The sequence below is a fragment of the Osmerus eperlanus genome, chromosome 3, assembly GCF_963692335.1.
Source record: "Osmerus eperlanus chromosome 3, fOsmEpe2.1, whole genome shotgun sequence".
Taxonomy (NCBI): domain Eukaryota; kingdom Metazoa; phylum Chordata; class Actinopteri; order Osmeriformes; family Osmeridae; genus Osmerus; species Osmerus eperlanus.
Window position 1 is genome coordinate 20,312,728 of NC_085020.1, and position 16,454 is coordinate 20,329,181.

At 52.5% G+C, this 16,454-nt stretch overlaps 1 protein-coding gene across 2 annotated transcripts in view; it reads left to right on the forward strand.

The window, feature by feature from the left end:
• The window catches only part of zmp:0000001200 (dedicator of cytokinesis protein 9), a 92,861-nt gene that overhangs the window by 40,463 nt on the left and 35,944 nt on the right, over positions 1-16,454 (forward strand). For both annotated transcript variants that reach the window (XM_062457763.1, XM_062457765.1), the window contains exons 2-7: positions 3,152-3,268; positions 8,472-8,561; positions 10,412-10,494; positions 11,574-11,643; positions 15,169-15,264; positions 15,714-15,848. In XM_062457763.1, the coding sequence (XP_062313747.1) occupies positions 3,152-3,268; positions 8,472-8,561; positions 10,412-10,494; positions 11,574-11,643; positions 15,169-15,264; positions 15,714-15,848 (591 nt within the window). The remainder of the gene's footprint in view (positions 1-3,151; positions 3,269-8,471; positions 8,562-10,411; positions 10,495-11,573; positions 11,644-15,168; positions 15,265-15,713; positions 15,849-16,454) is intronic.

Below are 16,454 nucleotides of genomic sequence, written 5' to 3' on the forward strand. Positions count from 1 at the left end.
TCGAAGGAGACCATCTGTCATAATCACTGGGTGAAAGCTTTTAAGTGCCAATTATGAGCGACGCTCTGAGCGGCTGATCAGCCCTCATAGGTGAGCGTGCTCGGGGGGGTTGGAAGGTGAGGGAAAGGGACACTGAGTGAGTGGACTGTTCAAAACGTGAAGCCGTAATTAGGCTCAATGTGCTCCTGCGGGAGGCCAACTCCTTCTAAATCCTCCCTTGTTGCCCTCCATAGAGAGGGGTATTGTTGTCGTGTGGAAATTGACGACTGAGGCAGACCCCCCCCCCCAGCCCCCCCCCCCCCCCCCCAGGGCTGAGGAGCTGATAGGCTGCCTGGGGCCGGCACTGTACCCACTGTGAGGTGTTACATTCCTGCAGTCCTCCAGGGGGGGGGGGGTGACACATGGCTGCAGACAGGAAGAGGAAGTGGGGTGATCAGCGGCGTGTTCAGGAGGACACTGTGAGGGGACGTCTGGGCATGGCGGCGACGCTCTCCCTCTGTCGTCATAGAGATGTGGAGATACGGGAGATGCCACCGGGACGCGAACGCACACATTCCACACACACACACCACACAGACACGCATACACCACACACACACACTGATAATCTCGTCCTGACTGTTATCTCAAGCAGTCTTTAATCATCTTACCTGAGTCACCTGGTCTGTCTGCCCGTGTGTAGAATCTGTCTCTGTCTGCTATAATCCCTTCCTTTGTCTTCATGAAAGAATGTGTGTGAGTGAGTGAGTGAGTGAGTGAGTGAGTGAGTGAGTGAGTGAGTGAGAGAGAGAGAGAGAGAGAGAGAGAGAGAGAGAGAGAGAGAGAGAGAGAGAGAGAGAGAGAGAGAGAGAGAGAGAGAGAGAGAGAGAGAGAGAGAGAGAGAGAGAGAGAGAGAGAGAGAGAGAGAGAGAGAGAGAGAGAGAGAGAGAGAGAGAGAGAGAGAGAGAGAGAGAGAGGAGATAAGAGAAAGGAGACCTCAAGTGTTTTTAGATGTAATAGATGTAAGCAGAGAGGGTACAGGCTGTGAGATTGTCTGTGTGTGTGAATGTGTATAAGCCCTTGTCATCTGCCAATGGTGATAAAGCTGGCAGCAGACAGGGCGGTTCCCTGGTCCCTGTCCCCTGTCCCAGACGCCATCCGTAATCTTCAAGCACAGAATCCTCCCCAGTCAACACCACTAGCTGCTTTGTCTTAGCACAGGTGCTAGCAATGCTAGCTGCTGAGTCACTAGCACAGGCGCTAGCACCGCTAGCAAAACTGGTCCAGTTTCCAGAGCTGTTCCTCTGAGGTCATCTTTGCTTGATCAGGAGCAGATGTGGAGGTGGTGTGCAAGCTGCAGGACAGCTCTCCAGCCCTGGAGACCCGGCCACGGCTGTCCCTTCACACCCCCACTATCTGGACGAGCCACTCTGTCAGTCAGCTCTGCTGAGCGCCAGAGGGGAGTTTGAGAGCGCTGTAGCGTGGATGCACTCGGAAGGAAAAGACAACAGGATGGGAGAAAGCAGAGAAAGAGTCTCATCGTGAGGAGAAACCGCTCCATGCACGTTCATCTCGCATCACTAATAAAGTATTCTTCTTCCTTCTAGCTTTAAGGTCGCTGTGCACTCTGATTCTTCCATGTCAAATCACATTGTATCCGTGTAGCCTTTTCGAAAAGTAGCGTTACAGAGGCCTTCACAGATCTCTGAAGATCAGCGCCTACAATCAACCCAACTCCTCAAAGGAGGTGAGATGTTTTGCTGCAGCCTGTGTTGTTGTGGCACATCAGAACCAGAACCCACGCATTCAACATCTGCCTGTTTCAAAGCCACCTCTGATTCTAGGAGTGGTAAAATATGAATATTGTTGGTGCCATCGGATGTTCTCATGTTGTGTTTAATGGCAACATTGATGTTATTTAATTCCTTTGCCTGGCGTGGCCCAGTGACAGTCTGTGCTGGTGGGATAATTCTACGTGACAAAACTGCTACAGATTCTATCTGGAATGTCGTCCTGAAGTCTAATCTTGTACTTGCAAGGCATTCTGTTGGCACGAACAGCAGCATTAGACAATGAGATGTTTTCAAGTCAACTCTAAAGTAGATTATGAAACGGCCTAAATGTTTAGCTTTCTGTATTCCCAGCAATCTCCAGGCTGCTGGGGTTTCCACACCCCATATGCCGTGTTAGATCCGAATGCGCCTTATGTAGTTGTAGTCACAGAGACGGTTTGTGTTGACATGGCTGTATCTGGGGGTGCTGTGTCAGAGCTATGTGCTGCCTGTCAGGGGGAAGGTGAGGTCATCTCATCCTCCCGCCTCCTGGACGGATGTTTTCTCCGTGGGCGGCAGGCTGCAGCACTTTTAGCCTGTCATGGTGTCTAACACATAGCATCTGTCTCTGTGGGTGTGTGTGGGTGTGTGTGTGTGTTGGGTATGTGTATGTAGGTGTGTGTGTTATTGAATGTGTGTGCGTACTTCTCCTCCGTAGAGATCCACACAAAGCTCTGTTGTTGCCATGTCTACTGTACAGTTCTCGACCTTCTACTGTATGGTCACACCCAACAGTATTATCTGTAACCTCACATGATCAGGTTTCCCCAACTTTACCTTGCAAAGCGACAGCATTGTCAGCCTCAGTCTGTTTTTACATATGCTGTCAAACCCAGAAGACGGCTAATCTGGTACCCCATCAAGACCCCTCTCCTCCACCCACCCTCCCTCTCCTCTCCTCCACCCTCCTTTCCTCTCCTCCCTCTCTCTCTCCCTCCCTCTCGCTCCTCTCCTCTCCCCATCCTTCCTGCTAGCTCACAAAGCTCTGTGTTCCACAGGCAGGCTAGCTGTCATTTCCAGGGCTCCTCCAGCTCCTCTGAGCGGGTGTGAAGGTGCCTGTCTCCCCCCTGTCAGCTCTGGACTGACCCCTTCCTCCATGTCTGAAAAGATCTCTCCTGGACAGCTGTCAGATTCTCCTGGAAGGAAAACTAAAGTCTGGAGCCATTCAGACAGCTCCAACACTTGGTCTACTGAGCTGGAACATCGGTCATGAAATATTCTCCAGCGTATCTTTGGTTTTAGAATGTGGCTGTGTGTGTGCGCGCGTGTGTGTGTATATACCTGTGCGTTAACCCAGCTTGTGTGTGTGTGTGTGTGTGTGTGTGTGTGTTTCTCTGCAGGTGAAGCCTAAGGTGATCGAGCCGCTGGACTATGAGAATGTGCTGGTGCAGAGGAAGACTCAGATTCTCAGTGATGCCCTGCGGGACATGCTGCAGTTCCCCCTGGAGGACTTCCAGGTGAGACACACTCCTCCAACCAGGGCTAGGACCAGGGCTAGGACCAGGGCTAGGACCAGGGCTAGGACCAGGGCTAGGACCAGGGCCAGTACCAGGGCTAGGACCAGGACCAGGGCTAGGACCAGGGCCAGGACCAGGACCAGGGCTAGGACCAGGGCTAGGACCAGGGCTAGTACCAGGGCCAGTACCAGGGCTAGGACCAGGACCAGGGCTAGGACCAGGGCTAGGACCAGGACCAGGGCTAGGACCAGGGCTAGTACCAGGGCCAGGGCTAGGACCAGGGCTAGTACCAGGGCCAGTACCAGGGCTAGGACCAGGACCAGGGCTAGGACCAGGGCTAGGACCAGGACCAGGGCTAGGACCAGGGCTAGTACCAGGGCCAGGGCTAGGACCAGGGCTAGTACCAGGGCCAGTACCAGGGCTAGGACCAGGGCTAGGACCAGGGCTAGGACCAGGACCAGGGCTAGGACCAGGGCTAGTACCAGGGCCAGGGCTAGGACCAGGGCTAGTACCAGGGCCAGTACCAGGGCTAGGACCAGGACCAGGGCTAGGACCAGGGCTAGGACCAGGACCAGGGCTGGGACCAGGGCTAGTACCAGGGCTAGGACCAGGGCAATACCAGGGCCAGGGTTAGGACCAGGACCAGGGTTAGGACCAGGACTAGGGCTAGGACCAGGACTAAGTCCAGGGATAGGGCCAGGGTCAGGGTTAGGACCATGACCTGGAGCAGGTCATTTATGTAGAAATCTTCCGATATGAATGAAGTTATTTCAAAGTCACAATAAGGTCTTGATTACAGTTTGTGGAGGTTTTTCATGTGGTGTCAGTTAAACGCAGTCGATGAGCCTCCATCCCACTTGCGTTTCACATGTTTCAGCTGTGCGTGTGTGTTTGTGTGTGTGTGTGTGTGTGTGTGTGTGTGATGATGGCGCTCGGGTGTGTTGAGAGGGAAGGGCGAGGTCGTCCCTAGAGGGTTACTTTTGTTGACGTTCCTCCTTCCAGCTGAGGGAGGCTGGAGGGGTCAGGGGTCAGCTGCTCTAAGTGGCTTATATTGGCCCCCTGTACTGTGAGTCCGGGTTATCTCCAGACCCATTCAGCCGGACGGACACTCGCTCACAGTTTCCATCCCAGGGAAGGCCCTGCGAGGCTGGAAACTCTGAAGCAGGAAGGTGTCCTGGCTGTGGAGCTCCGGGAAGTGAGAACACTTAGGAAGATGTGCTTAACAGCAGCTAAGACACACATCCTCCAAGCTGACCTCCCTGGCTGTCTCACGGCCCACATCACTTTGTACAATAAACTTTTTTATTGTAGTTTTTTTTTTTCATCTTCCTTTGACAGCTTCCTTTGTTTCACGGGCCATGAAAACGCTTCAGTGTTTCTGTAACTGAAGAATAAGTGGTGAAGGGTCCAGGCTGTTGGCTGGAGCTGGGGTGTGGATTAGGGTTAGGGGGGGGGACAAGGGGTGCGGTGTTGGGGCTGGGGGCTGGTCCAGGTAGGGAGGAGGGAGGGTGCAGGGCGGGGAGGAGGGAGGGTGCAGGGTGGGGAGGAGGGAGGGTGTAGGGGAGGAAGGGTGCAGGGGAGGGAGGAGGAAGGGAGGAGGAAGGGGGCAGAGGAGGGAGGGTGCTGGGTGGGGAGGAGGGAGGGTGCAGAGGAGGGAGGGTGCAGGGTTTGGCTGAAGGTCAGGCAGCTGGGGGGGTTCAGTGACAGAACCAGCCGGCCTTGACCGTGTGCCCCCCCCCCCCCCCCCCCCCCCCCCCACGCCGCTGCAGAGAGGAGCTCTGTCTGGTCTGCCGTTGGCATTCCAGCGCCGGCTCACACACCAGGCCTTGTCAGGGCAGCAACAGGTGATCCTCGCTCAAGGGAGAGACAGGAGGTGGTGGGGAAGAGCGTGTGACTGAACGCAGCATCTGTCCAGGCCTCTGGAGCCCTCTCAGCGTCTCGGGTTCTGTTTGTTCTGGTTGTGTGTCCGGATCCTTCCGCCCTGAAACTGTAAAACGTGGGGGTACGGTGGATGTGGTATGCTATATGCTATATTTCTCTCTCTCTCACACACACACACACCCATGCACACACACACATGCATACACACACACACACACAGCTGAGTGTGTAATGATAGTGGTCTATAAATGCAGTCCAGGCAGATCTCCTCTGGTCACAGTGCCTGTCTGTGGTTGGTTCCTGGCTGCTGTGTAAATCCTATCATTGGCAGCCCCTCAGCTGGAGAGCCGCTGTCAGAGCCTCCCCTCCCCTCCTCTCCCCTCCCCTCCTCTCCCCTCCCTTCCTCACCCCTCCCTTCCTCACCCCTCCCCTCCTCACCCCGCCCTCCCCACCCAGTCCAAGGCCTCTCATTGGAGCTTGTTATCAAATCGTATCTCAGGGAACAGGGACTTAACTGTTTAGGAAAATAAATTCTGAGGCAATGTTTATATTATGTCCATCTGGTCTTGATCAGCGGGTTCTGGAGGTGGAGGGGGGAAGGGAGGGGGAGGGGAGACAGGCTCCGAATGTATCTGGGATTACGGGGAGAGGGGACCCTCCCTCCTCTCCCTGCTTCAGGTTAAGATGTGCGCCGGCCGTGAAGCCTGCCGAACAGGAAGTCCTGTCAGCAAGCTGAGCCGCAGGAATGCCTCCAACACGTCTCCTCTTCCCAGCGCCGAGCGATTTCACAGTCGCAGGAGGGTTTCCATAACACCATATACGCCTTTAATATCCATAGGCCACATGGGGAAAACGTGAGATAAGGAGAGCTCCATTGTAATGGTCACTTCCTGAATCTTTATGGAGCTCTCCATGCATCAGGGGCAGGCGTCGCGGTAGGAACCCCAGGACAGATGGGTGTTCTGGGGGGAAGGAATACCATCAGCTCCCTGGAGGATTGCAGCTGAATCGCCTTGTCCTCATGCTTCTTCCAGAGAGCCCCTGAGTGCTCCGCGGAGACCCCCTTCCCCAGCACTTCCTGTTTACCTACTTCCTGTCTCCTCCCCGGCCTCCACGCCTGTTTGTTTCTGCTGCTTCGATCATGGAGGAGATAATGAGCTGGCGGCAGGAAACCTTGACTGGGCTGAGGAAGGTTAGGCCTCAGGTTAACCAGCAGCGCCTGGCCATTGTGTTCCTCTCAGGCAGACAGCTTGGCGGCTGACAGTTCAGACGGCTGAAGGCATTCAGAGTGAGTGAGTGCGCGTGAGTATTCTCGCATCAATCAGGCCTCGCTGCGGTGATTCTTCGTATCATTAAGATGCCGCCGTCTGTCATTATCACTCGGTCATTAAGTGATCACCCCGCCCTTCATCTGCCTCTGCGGGAAGTGCTGTGGAGGCCAGAGGCGAGGACAATCTGCTGCTACCGCGCTAGGCTCCCCAGCTACACACACCTGCTGCTCTCTGTGGTGCCGTTGTACAATCAGCCCCATTGACAGTGATGTGGAACTTGTCTTGCTTATGCTACTATGTGTCAGGTTAATGTATGTATTAAGAGTGGTTTTATTCTGACAGGATAATAGATACATAGATACAATAGGTGTCCGTGACATCTTATGAAAAGGATTACCCTTTTCTCCTTTGAAATACATGAAAACCCTGTTTGTACTGTGCCACAGTACCAGTAACCTGGTGCAATGTGTTTGTACTCAAGTTGTTGTTGTGGGGTGAGATTTCGCCTGGTTACATTTTTGATTTATTTTGGCCTCAGAGAGGAGATAATGAAGTCACTCCCAGCTGGAGCCTCTGTGTCTCATTCCGCTGTCTGTGACACGGTTCAGGTTTAACTCCCGTTGCCTCGTCCAGGAACCTGCCGGAAAACTCCCTCGTCTCCAGCCTCTGTGTGTGTGAGGACATTCAGAGGTAACGACTAAAGCAGACCCACCACTTCTGCTGCCCAGGAAAAAGCCACAGAGATTTATTGCAGTCTTGAGTTGCTTACCTCACCCCTGCACCATCACCCAAATCTTGAAATATCCTTTACGGTACGTGAGGAAGCCACAAAGGCTCCTCCGTCCTGGGTTGTCTTTGGACTGCGTCCCGTTGGAGCTCTTGAGGATGCGTGCTGACGGAGGTTTGAACTCGAGGTTTTGTTTAATGTTTGGTTTTGCTTTTGTTTGTTTCTCGATGGGTCATGTGGTCTAAGTGGAAGGCAGTGTGTTTGTGTTCCGTTTCCCATGCTGGAGAGAGCTTCCTAAACAGGGGGCGTCCCCAAACTATTTTTAAACAAAGATCCAGTCACAGAACGACTCCCTTTTAGCCCTAATTATCAAGGGGGTGATAATGAAGTCCATTAACGTGAAATGTGTCAAAACCAGATCGCTCTGGAGAATTAACAACGAAGCCCCTCTTGGAGCGAGGCTGGCCACAGGCAGGAGGAGTAACAACACTTGGGCCTGCAGCAATATTTGGATTTCATAAAAACGACTCCCTATCAAGGCATTATTCATCTGAAAAACGTTATCTCACAGGGACAGTAATGATCATTTCCTTAACGGAAAAATGTCTGCTGGAGCAATAAATAGAAAATGCAGCTCACTGTGCCTAAGTGCGTGAGAGGGATTTGGAGCACAGGTTATTGTTTGAAAGGTGTCTTGGGTGTAAACTGTGGAAGCCAACTTTTGGCCATGGTTCTGGTGGTCCCATTCTCAATACTAGAGAGGTCAGTTCTGAAGCACGTCAGTGTGTTCGGACACCCCTCACTCTCATGTCCCAGCTCCCCACGGAGCCAAGGGGGCGGCGTTTTTCGAAGAGAGCTGGAGGAAGGTCGAGGAGAGGAGACGCGCAGAGCGGCTCGGCCCTGGGAGAGCGTCCTGCAGGTGGCGCCTCGCAGGCAGGCCTGTGGGCGGGGGGCCAGGGCGTGTCCGTCGACCCTGGGGCTGCGTGTAGGAGCATCCTCTCCTCTCCACAGACCCCCCCCCCCACACACACACACCTGAGATCACTCTCCTACGTGGAATAATATTTGGAGGGGGAACTCGGTGGACGGCCTGTTCTCACTGAGACGACAGCTTCAGACGTTTGGGCGTCATACCTGAAAAAAAATCTGTTTTCCTACTTCCCATTCCACTCTCTCTGTATCTGCTGAGGTTTACAAAGGGTTTACGATGGAAGTTGATATCCGACACATTGCTGCGCGCCGATTTCGTTTCCATTCCAACCCCGTCCGATCCTGTGTTTGTTTTAATCAGCCACACGCAACCTGTTTCTCCTGATTTCTCCAGATATCGACTCTGAGACGCCAAGGAAGGACTCTCCACCCGACGGTGCCGGAGAATGCAGAGAAGGAAGCGCAGAGTCTGTTTGTCCAGGAGGTAAGGTCCCGCCACAGCAACACCAAACGTGTGGTCTAGCTGTCCACAGCCGTGTTTTTATTGACAGTTAAGTGCTGGCTCTGAGGAGCTCCGTGTGCGAGCCAGCGAACCGTGTTGTTCCGTTAAAACTGGACAGGCTGTTCAGCCAGCCTCTGACCTGGCCACAGCTGTCCTTATCAGATCAGTGGATTGTCAGGAAGTATGTATGCACACGCATACACACACCCTCTGAGGAGTTCCCTATTGTTCACAGAAAGTGTCCAGCCAAACTTATCCTCCATTTCTCCTCCTGACACATAGTTTGTGACAATAGGTTTTTGTTGTTCAGTCCAGGATGATTCCGTTTTTATGATTCATTGTTGGAAGTGTTCCAGTCAACTGGAGTGTTTCTGGGATTTTTATCACCAAACAGCCAGCGGACTCAAGATGGTAAATAGAATTGCGTAACTTAACAGCACTTCATCTCTGAGTTTTGCTACTCTAGACCCTAGACCCGTGGTTAGACTGGTGTCTGTACCAAGCCACTGGTATTTCTACAACCCCTTAATGGGCTTACAATCTATGAGACACCGATTTAAGAACAGTAGCAGTAGTTTATAGGCAGCCAACCCAACAGTAAGTACTAACAGCAAACAAAAACTTGAACTGTTGTTCAATCGTTCTCCTCGTACTTATCTCCGTATCTGTCCTGTGGGCTAAAGCCCCGTAGCGCACAGCGTCTTAACCGCCTGACTGCTGTCTCAGCCGCTGTCATCCAGAGACACCTGTCTCCTAACCCTCCTCACCTCTCCAGTCAGAGGTCCCTGGCTCGCGGGGAAATCCTGCGTGAAGTCATAAAGAAGCGATTTCTCCTCGTCCGGGGCAGGGTGGTGTTAGATGGGACAGCTGCAGCATCCAGCCAGGGCCTCCCTCCTGTCTGTCCTCCGCTCGGAGATTTTCTTGTAAACCGCCGCCTCTTTCTGTAGAATGACCACTGCGTTCGGATGACATGAGGGGTGGTGTGGGGGGGGGGGGGGGGTTAACAATGAACAGATGTCCTGTTCCAGAAAAAGGGAGATAGAAGGTCATTCCTTCCCGGTTATGGGCTGCTCTCGCAAGTCAACTTGATCCTGTAAACCTGGGTTAGGAGGTGAAAGCGCACAGCCACACAAGCACTCGCACAAACACCAAGACCGACACACAAACACACACACACCAAGTCAGACACATAAACACACACACCAACCTTTTGACTCTGACCCAGCTCTGACTAATGGCAGACTGAGGTGAGCTTGTATCTGAACTGTTCCCATTGTCACTCTGCCCTGCCAGGATCCTAAAACTAACCCGAGGATTGACATTCTCTACCAAGGTTTTACAATGAAAGATTTTTCCCATCGTTGTTTTTCAAAGAAGGCTTATGATTTTACAACTCACAGTTAAAGCCCAGGTGTCTAGGCATAGATTTGTTTATTGTATTTTATTTTTTTCTGAGCTTTCTGAGTTTCGGAGCTGATACAAAGTTGTGCTCTGTGAAGTCTGTACTCCATCCTCCTTGTGAGAGCAGATAGCTGGTGGACGAGACAACCTTCCAAAGATCAACATCCCTCTTAATCCCTCTTCCTTTAACTGCTGACGTTCTAATCTGATTGGATGGGGAGTAAAGGATTTCCAGAATGAAGTTCTGTAAAAGTCCAGAGACACGATTACATTAGGAAATTAAGAACCTTCTTCAAAGATAAACACTATTAGGAGTTTTTCGATGATACACGCTTCTGTTTATTACTGTTAGCAGTGTTGGTGATTGTTCTAGCATAGATACTCATACATCAACATAAGGTTACCAACTTGTATCTCTCTTTCTCTCTCAGTGCATAAAGACGTACAACTCTGACTGGCATGTTGTCAATTACAAGTATGAGGACTATTCTGGAGACTTCCGGCAGCTTCCAAAGTAAGTATGATGGTGACTTTCAGTGTTTCCCCTAGGTTTACAGCTTTGGGGGGGGGGGGGGGGGGGGGGGGGGGACAGAAATGACATGCCGTCGTGTAAATAAGATAAATAACATAAGGCCGTTTAGTTTGTTTAATAAAAGAGCAAGCTATAGACCTGTTTTATAAGAAAGGTAACCTTAAATTACTTATTTTGTGATTAGGCGATATTTACATTTAGTCATTTAGCAGACGCTCTTATCCAGAGCGATATATATATATATTTTTTTTCATTAACCTGACCTTCCAGGGGGGGGCGGGGGGTGCCGTTGGGGGGGCGGGGCGCCCCCCTAACATAATGGTAGGGGAAACACTGACTTTGTAGTGATGAGGATGTTCTGTGTCCTAACTTCCTCTTTGGCAAGTTGAGACAACTACCATCTCTGTGTAATACATGGATGCCAGAGATGTTTAACAAAACATACACTCATTCTCACACACACACCATCACGCACATTAACACACGCACATACACACAATGAGAGTACAATCGTCCACGGTAGTCTACTCTTCTTGTCATTGTTGTAAAATTGGCGTGACGGTGCGATGCAGGAAATGCAGGTTTGGTTTTTCTTGCCAACTGTAAACAATAGAAGTCTTCCTCTTCAGTTCTCTGGTGGTTATTCCTAGTCGCCGTGGAAACCACCCTCTGAGTTGTGAGACTGTGATCACTTCCTAGATGGGGTTTCCAGTATCCGTGGTGGAAATTAAAACTTCTAAATGTGCTATGACCTTGAGACTGTCGATTGATGTGGCTGTCACCATTCAGTGTCCAGGGAGAGTAAAACAATTGAACGTGACGCAATTGGCTTGAAAACAAAAGATTTTCCCTACTTCAGTTTTTTGAAGGCTGCGTTTGTAGAAGGGAAACAGATGAGAGGTGTGTTGGGACCTGACCAATGTTGCAATGCTATCTAGTGACAGCGCACAAAATGTTTACAAACCAAATGAAATAGGTGAACAAAGTTCTTATTCCATGACAGAAATTCCCTATTTATTCGCTACGTTCTGACTACGTTGTCATCCTTGCGTGTTTCACAGCAAGGCGTCCCGTCCAGACAAACTTGCAGTCCATGTTTTTGAAGTGGATGAGGAAGTGGACAAAGATGAGGTGAGTCCCTCCCATCCCTCACACACAGCCAGCTACAGCGTCACAGCCATCCCTCACACACAGCCAGCTACAGCGTCACAGCCATCCCTCACACACAGCCAGCTACAGCGTCACAGCCATCCCTCACACACAGCCAGCTACAGCGTCACAGCCATCCCTCACACACAGCCAGCTACAGCGTCACAGCCATCCCTCACACACAGCCAGCTACAGCGTCACAGCCATCCCTCACACACAGCCAGCTACAGCGTCACAGCCATCCCTCACACACAGCCAGCTACAGCGTCACAGCCATCCCTCACACACAGCCAGCTACAGCGTCACAGCCATCCCTCACACACAGCCAGCTACAGCGTCACAGCCGTCCCTCACACACAACCAGCTACAGCGTCACAGCCATCCCTCACACACAGCCAGCTACAGCGTCACAGCCATCCCTCACACACAGCCAGCTACAGCGTCACAGCCATCCCTCACACACAGCCAGCTACAGCGTCACAGCCATCCCTCACACACAGCCAGCTACAGCGTCACAGCCATCCCTCACACACAGCCAGCTACAGCGTCACAGCCATCCCTCACACACAGCCAGCTACAGCGTCACAGCCATCCCTCACACACAGCCAGCTACAGCGTCACAGCCATCCCTCACACACAGCCAGCTACAGCGTCACAGCCGTCCCTCACACACAACCAGCTACAGCGTCACAGCCGTCCCTCACACACAGCCAGCTACAGCGTCACAGCTGTCCCTCACACACAGCCAGCTACAGCGTCACAGCCGTCCCTCACACACAGCCAGCTACAGCGTCACAGCCGTCCCTCACACACAGCCAGCTACAGCGTCACAGCCGTCTCTCACACACAGCCAGCTACAGCGTCACAGAGGACCACAGACGCCCTGCTCCCAAACCTCACTCATCCCGTCGAAGTCCTGCTAGGACCTCTCACCTCTAAACCCCCCCCCCCTCCACCTGCATCTTACTTCTGCTGAACTATACTGTGTCAGGGACTCCAAATACCAAAGGGCCACTGAACAAAGAACCCTCCACGCAGTAAGAATAATTGACGAGGTTTCCGTGCTGCTCGCTGTGCTGTGTCAGCGCTGTCGGGAGGGACGGGGGATCGGGTGTCCGGGGACATATCCTCCTTTCCTAGAAACCCCCTCTCTGTGCTCACCAGGCACACGCCGGATTCGCTTTCACCGAGCGAGACCGACTCGTTTGCCTTTTCCTACTCAGGTCCAGTTTAATGTCTCAGATGAGCCTTGATTTGTCGAAGTGGGATCATTTCCAGGATGATGTTAAGGACTTTGGTAGCTGATTGTGTTGGGTTGCCTCTGCTCTCTCCATGCTGAACTTCAAGGCTTCACTCTAGTCTTAACACTTGACTCTAGTCATCCACGCTTCATTTGACACTTAGCAGTGCAACAGCCTTGTTACTCAACTTTGTAGAGCAAGTTTGTGCGAACAGTGGAGCGAGACTTTGTTGGCCTTGGAATAGCTTGAGTTAGGGAGAGCTCTAGGGAGGGCTGTCAGTTGACAGACACACAACACTTCCTGTCCAGAAGAGGACTCGCTGAGGGAAAAAAACACCTGTGGTCTTGCTGGGACAGTATCTATCAAACAAACATCCCTGTTCCCACCAAACTATGTGGACAGTAAAGGGCATCTACCACACAGCTGAGATATTTACCAATGTGTTGTGTCAAACACTGCCCCCTGCAGGTAGCAGGACACTGCATGCAGCCTAGCGTTCAAGACTTGTGGAATTCTCTGTTTTGGTGGGTGGAGGCGAAGGTATAATGCGTCTAGCTTCAGTACCCTGGTACAATGTGTACTGTTTAAACACAGCTGTGATGGAGGCTTGTGCATTCCTCCGCTCCCCTGGTCGTCTCAGTTCAGCGTAGGTCAGGTCCTGACCTGCAGCCTCTCACTGAACCTTCTGCTGACTGAGGACCACGCCCTTCAGACAGACCCTGTCCAGATCAGCCCTCACCCCCTCTCTCTCCAGCCCTCCCCTCCTCTCTCTCTCCAGCCCTCCCTTCCTTCCTCTCTCTCTCCATCCCCCTCCCCTTCTCTCTCCATCCCCCCTCCCCTCCTGTCTCCATTCCCTCCTCTTTCCATCAGCTCTCACCTCTCTACCCCCTTCACGTTTCACCTCACCTCCACACGTGTCCCCTGACGGCTGATACATTTACATTTAGTCATTTAGCAGACGCTCTTATCCAGAGCGACTTACAGTAAGTACAGGGACATTCCCTCGAGGCAAGTAGGGTGAAGTGCCTTTCCCAAGGACACAACGTCATTTTTGCATGGCCGGGAATCGAACTGGAAACCTTCAGATTTCTAGCCCGATTCCCTAACCGCTCAGCCACCTGACTCCCAGATAATAGCTTGTCTGCTAAGTGCCCTCTCACGCAGGGAAGTTGGCCGGCCTTGAGCAGATGATAGCAAAGGAAGTGGAGCTATTTCTCCTGAAATCCCCCCAAATAAATCCTCGCTCTCTCTCTCCCTCACACACGCACACACATGCAGAAACTCCAGACTCATGCCTGCACGTCCACCCAAAAAAGTATGTCATTGTTGTAGGAACGGCTCTGCTCTCTGTCCACAATAGCCTTACTGATGAAACGGTAGAGCATCTGGTTGATTTTCGGTGTCGCCCTGGGGCTCGTTCTAAGCACACCCAGGCCTGACCGTTCATAGGCTGGAGGATGACGAGTGGAAGCAGGCCCCCTGAACACTTCCAGGCCCTCCCTGAGATGGCTCGACGATATGCTGGAAATATTCTGGGCCCTGCCAACGCTCCTCGAGACGTTTTACGAGTATTGTACAAAAAAGGAAGGAAAAAAATCCAACACGAAAACTCACGTCAGACAGTGCCATCTTGAAAACCCATTTAGTGCAGACGATTTCCGTAACCGTCTGCCGGCCCAGACGGTTTTGCCCCTGCAGTCTGTCAGCAGAGCATCAGTCGTCACCAGTCCAGTCGTTCTTGAGACAGACCAGGCAGGCCTGGATCGTCCGGTGCCCCATCTCCTCGTCCCTCCACACTCCTCTCGTTGATTTATTTACTCGGATCATTCCAGCTCTCGGGCTGGAGATGGCAGCCACATGCTCGCTCGTGTGTTCTGTTTGCCAGAGGAGGGTTTCACAGTGTTTACCTCAGGAAACCGAGAGAGCTCGGGAGTGATCGGCTCATGAGCCAGGACGCCGGATAATACCCACGTGTTTATTTGGTCTCGTGGCGCGGGTCTGTTCGCTGTCCTGCTTGGTCGCACTCCCAGAGACGTGCTGTACGTCCTGCCGAGATCTCTCTCTCATGTCAATATGACGGAATGATTTCCAGCACTTGATCTTCAAAGATATCCCAACCACAGACATGAACCCGGGCTTCTCTCGAACGCCTAGTTTGCGGAGGCCTTGGCAGCGAGTAGGTGTGGCGACGTTTTGATGTGGTGGGCTGTGTTTGTGTGTGTGTGTGGAACGTGACTGATCTCCTGCCGTCTCTCCCCTGCTCCAGGACACGGCCTCGCTGGGATCCCAGAAGGGAGGGATCTCCAAACACGGCTGGCTGTACAAGGGCAACATGAACAGCGCCATCAGTGTCACCATGCGGGTGAGTATCCACTGGACCCTTCCCACCCCCCCGGCTCCGCGGCTGTGGGGGTCAGATGCGAGGGGGGTAAAGTGTAAACACCGTCAGTGTAAACACCGCCCGCACGCGCCGTCGAATTGCTCGCCTTTTGGTGGCGTGGCTGACTGAAGCATCGTTTCTAAGAGGTGGTCGTTTCGTGTGCGAGTCGGCAGAGTTCAAACCCCACCGTGGGCAAGGGAGAGGGGAAGCGAGACTGACAAGCGACGCCAGTACACCTGTAACACATCTAGTCCCCAGAGAGGCAGGATGTAGATCTCAGGGTTAGGTCACAGGAACAGAACGGTTCTCGCTAATCTCCGAGGGTGTGGACTTCCTGGTCTCCCTGCTGCAAACGCCGTTTCCCAAATCCCCGCTTCAAGTTCTCCATGAAGTAACGTGTGATTCTGTTTTGTCTCCCCCTTATCTTTTAGTCTTTTAAAAGGAGGTATTTCCACCTGACCCAGCTAGGCGACGGTTCCTACAACCTCAACTTCTACAAGGACGAGAAGATCTCCAAGGAACCCAAAGGAACCATCTTCCTCGACTCCTGTATGGGAGTGGTTCAGGTAACTTCCCCCTCAAATTCCTCCTATTTCCTCATAGCGTGGCGCCTTGGTGTGTCTCCAACAGGATGTCTGAAACACACACTTCCTTTCCAAAGCCCTTTCTCCTTCAAATTGTCACTCGTTTTCCAAAGTGTAGCATAAACGTTTGTGTGTCACGTTAGACTAGCTAGGAGTCGGAGGTAGCACCAGGGGATCCATGATTAACTGGTTCTTTCCACCGCTTACTTCCAGACCTGAAACCGGAGCCCTCTCATCCGCTCCCCCACCCCCTCCCCCCCCCCTCCCTCCTTCCCTGCAAGGTCATTCTTTACTGCTGACTTTTAGCTGCTGAAATGAGGTATGGGCCCGAGTCATACAGCCGTGCACTTTACTGCAGGCTGTCCATCGATCAGTACCACATGCTAGCGTGCCAACACCTCCAGGGACTGGACCTGGAAGCATCGCTATCCGCCCGGCATACGGATGGATGGAGAGAATCGAGAGATGTTGTTTCTCCCGAGCCAGCGTTCAGCTGACATCGATGGTCTAGTTAGAGAGGATGGATCATTATTGAGTGGATGTGGTGTGGAGGGGTGGGGGGTGGGGGTGGGGGTGGGGGTTCACTGA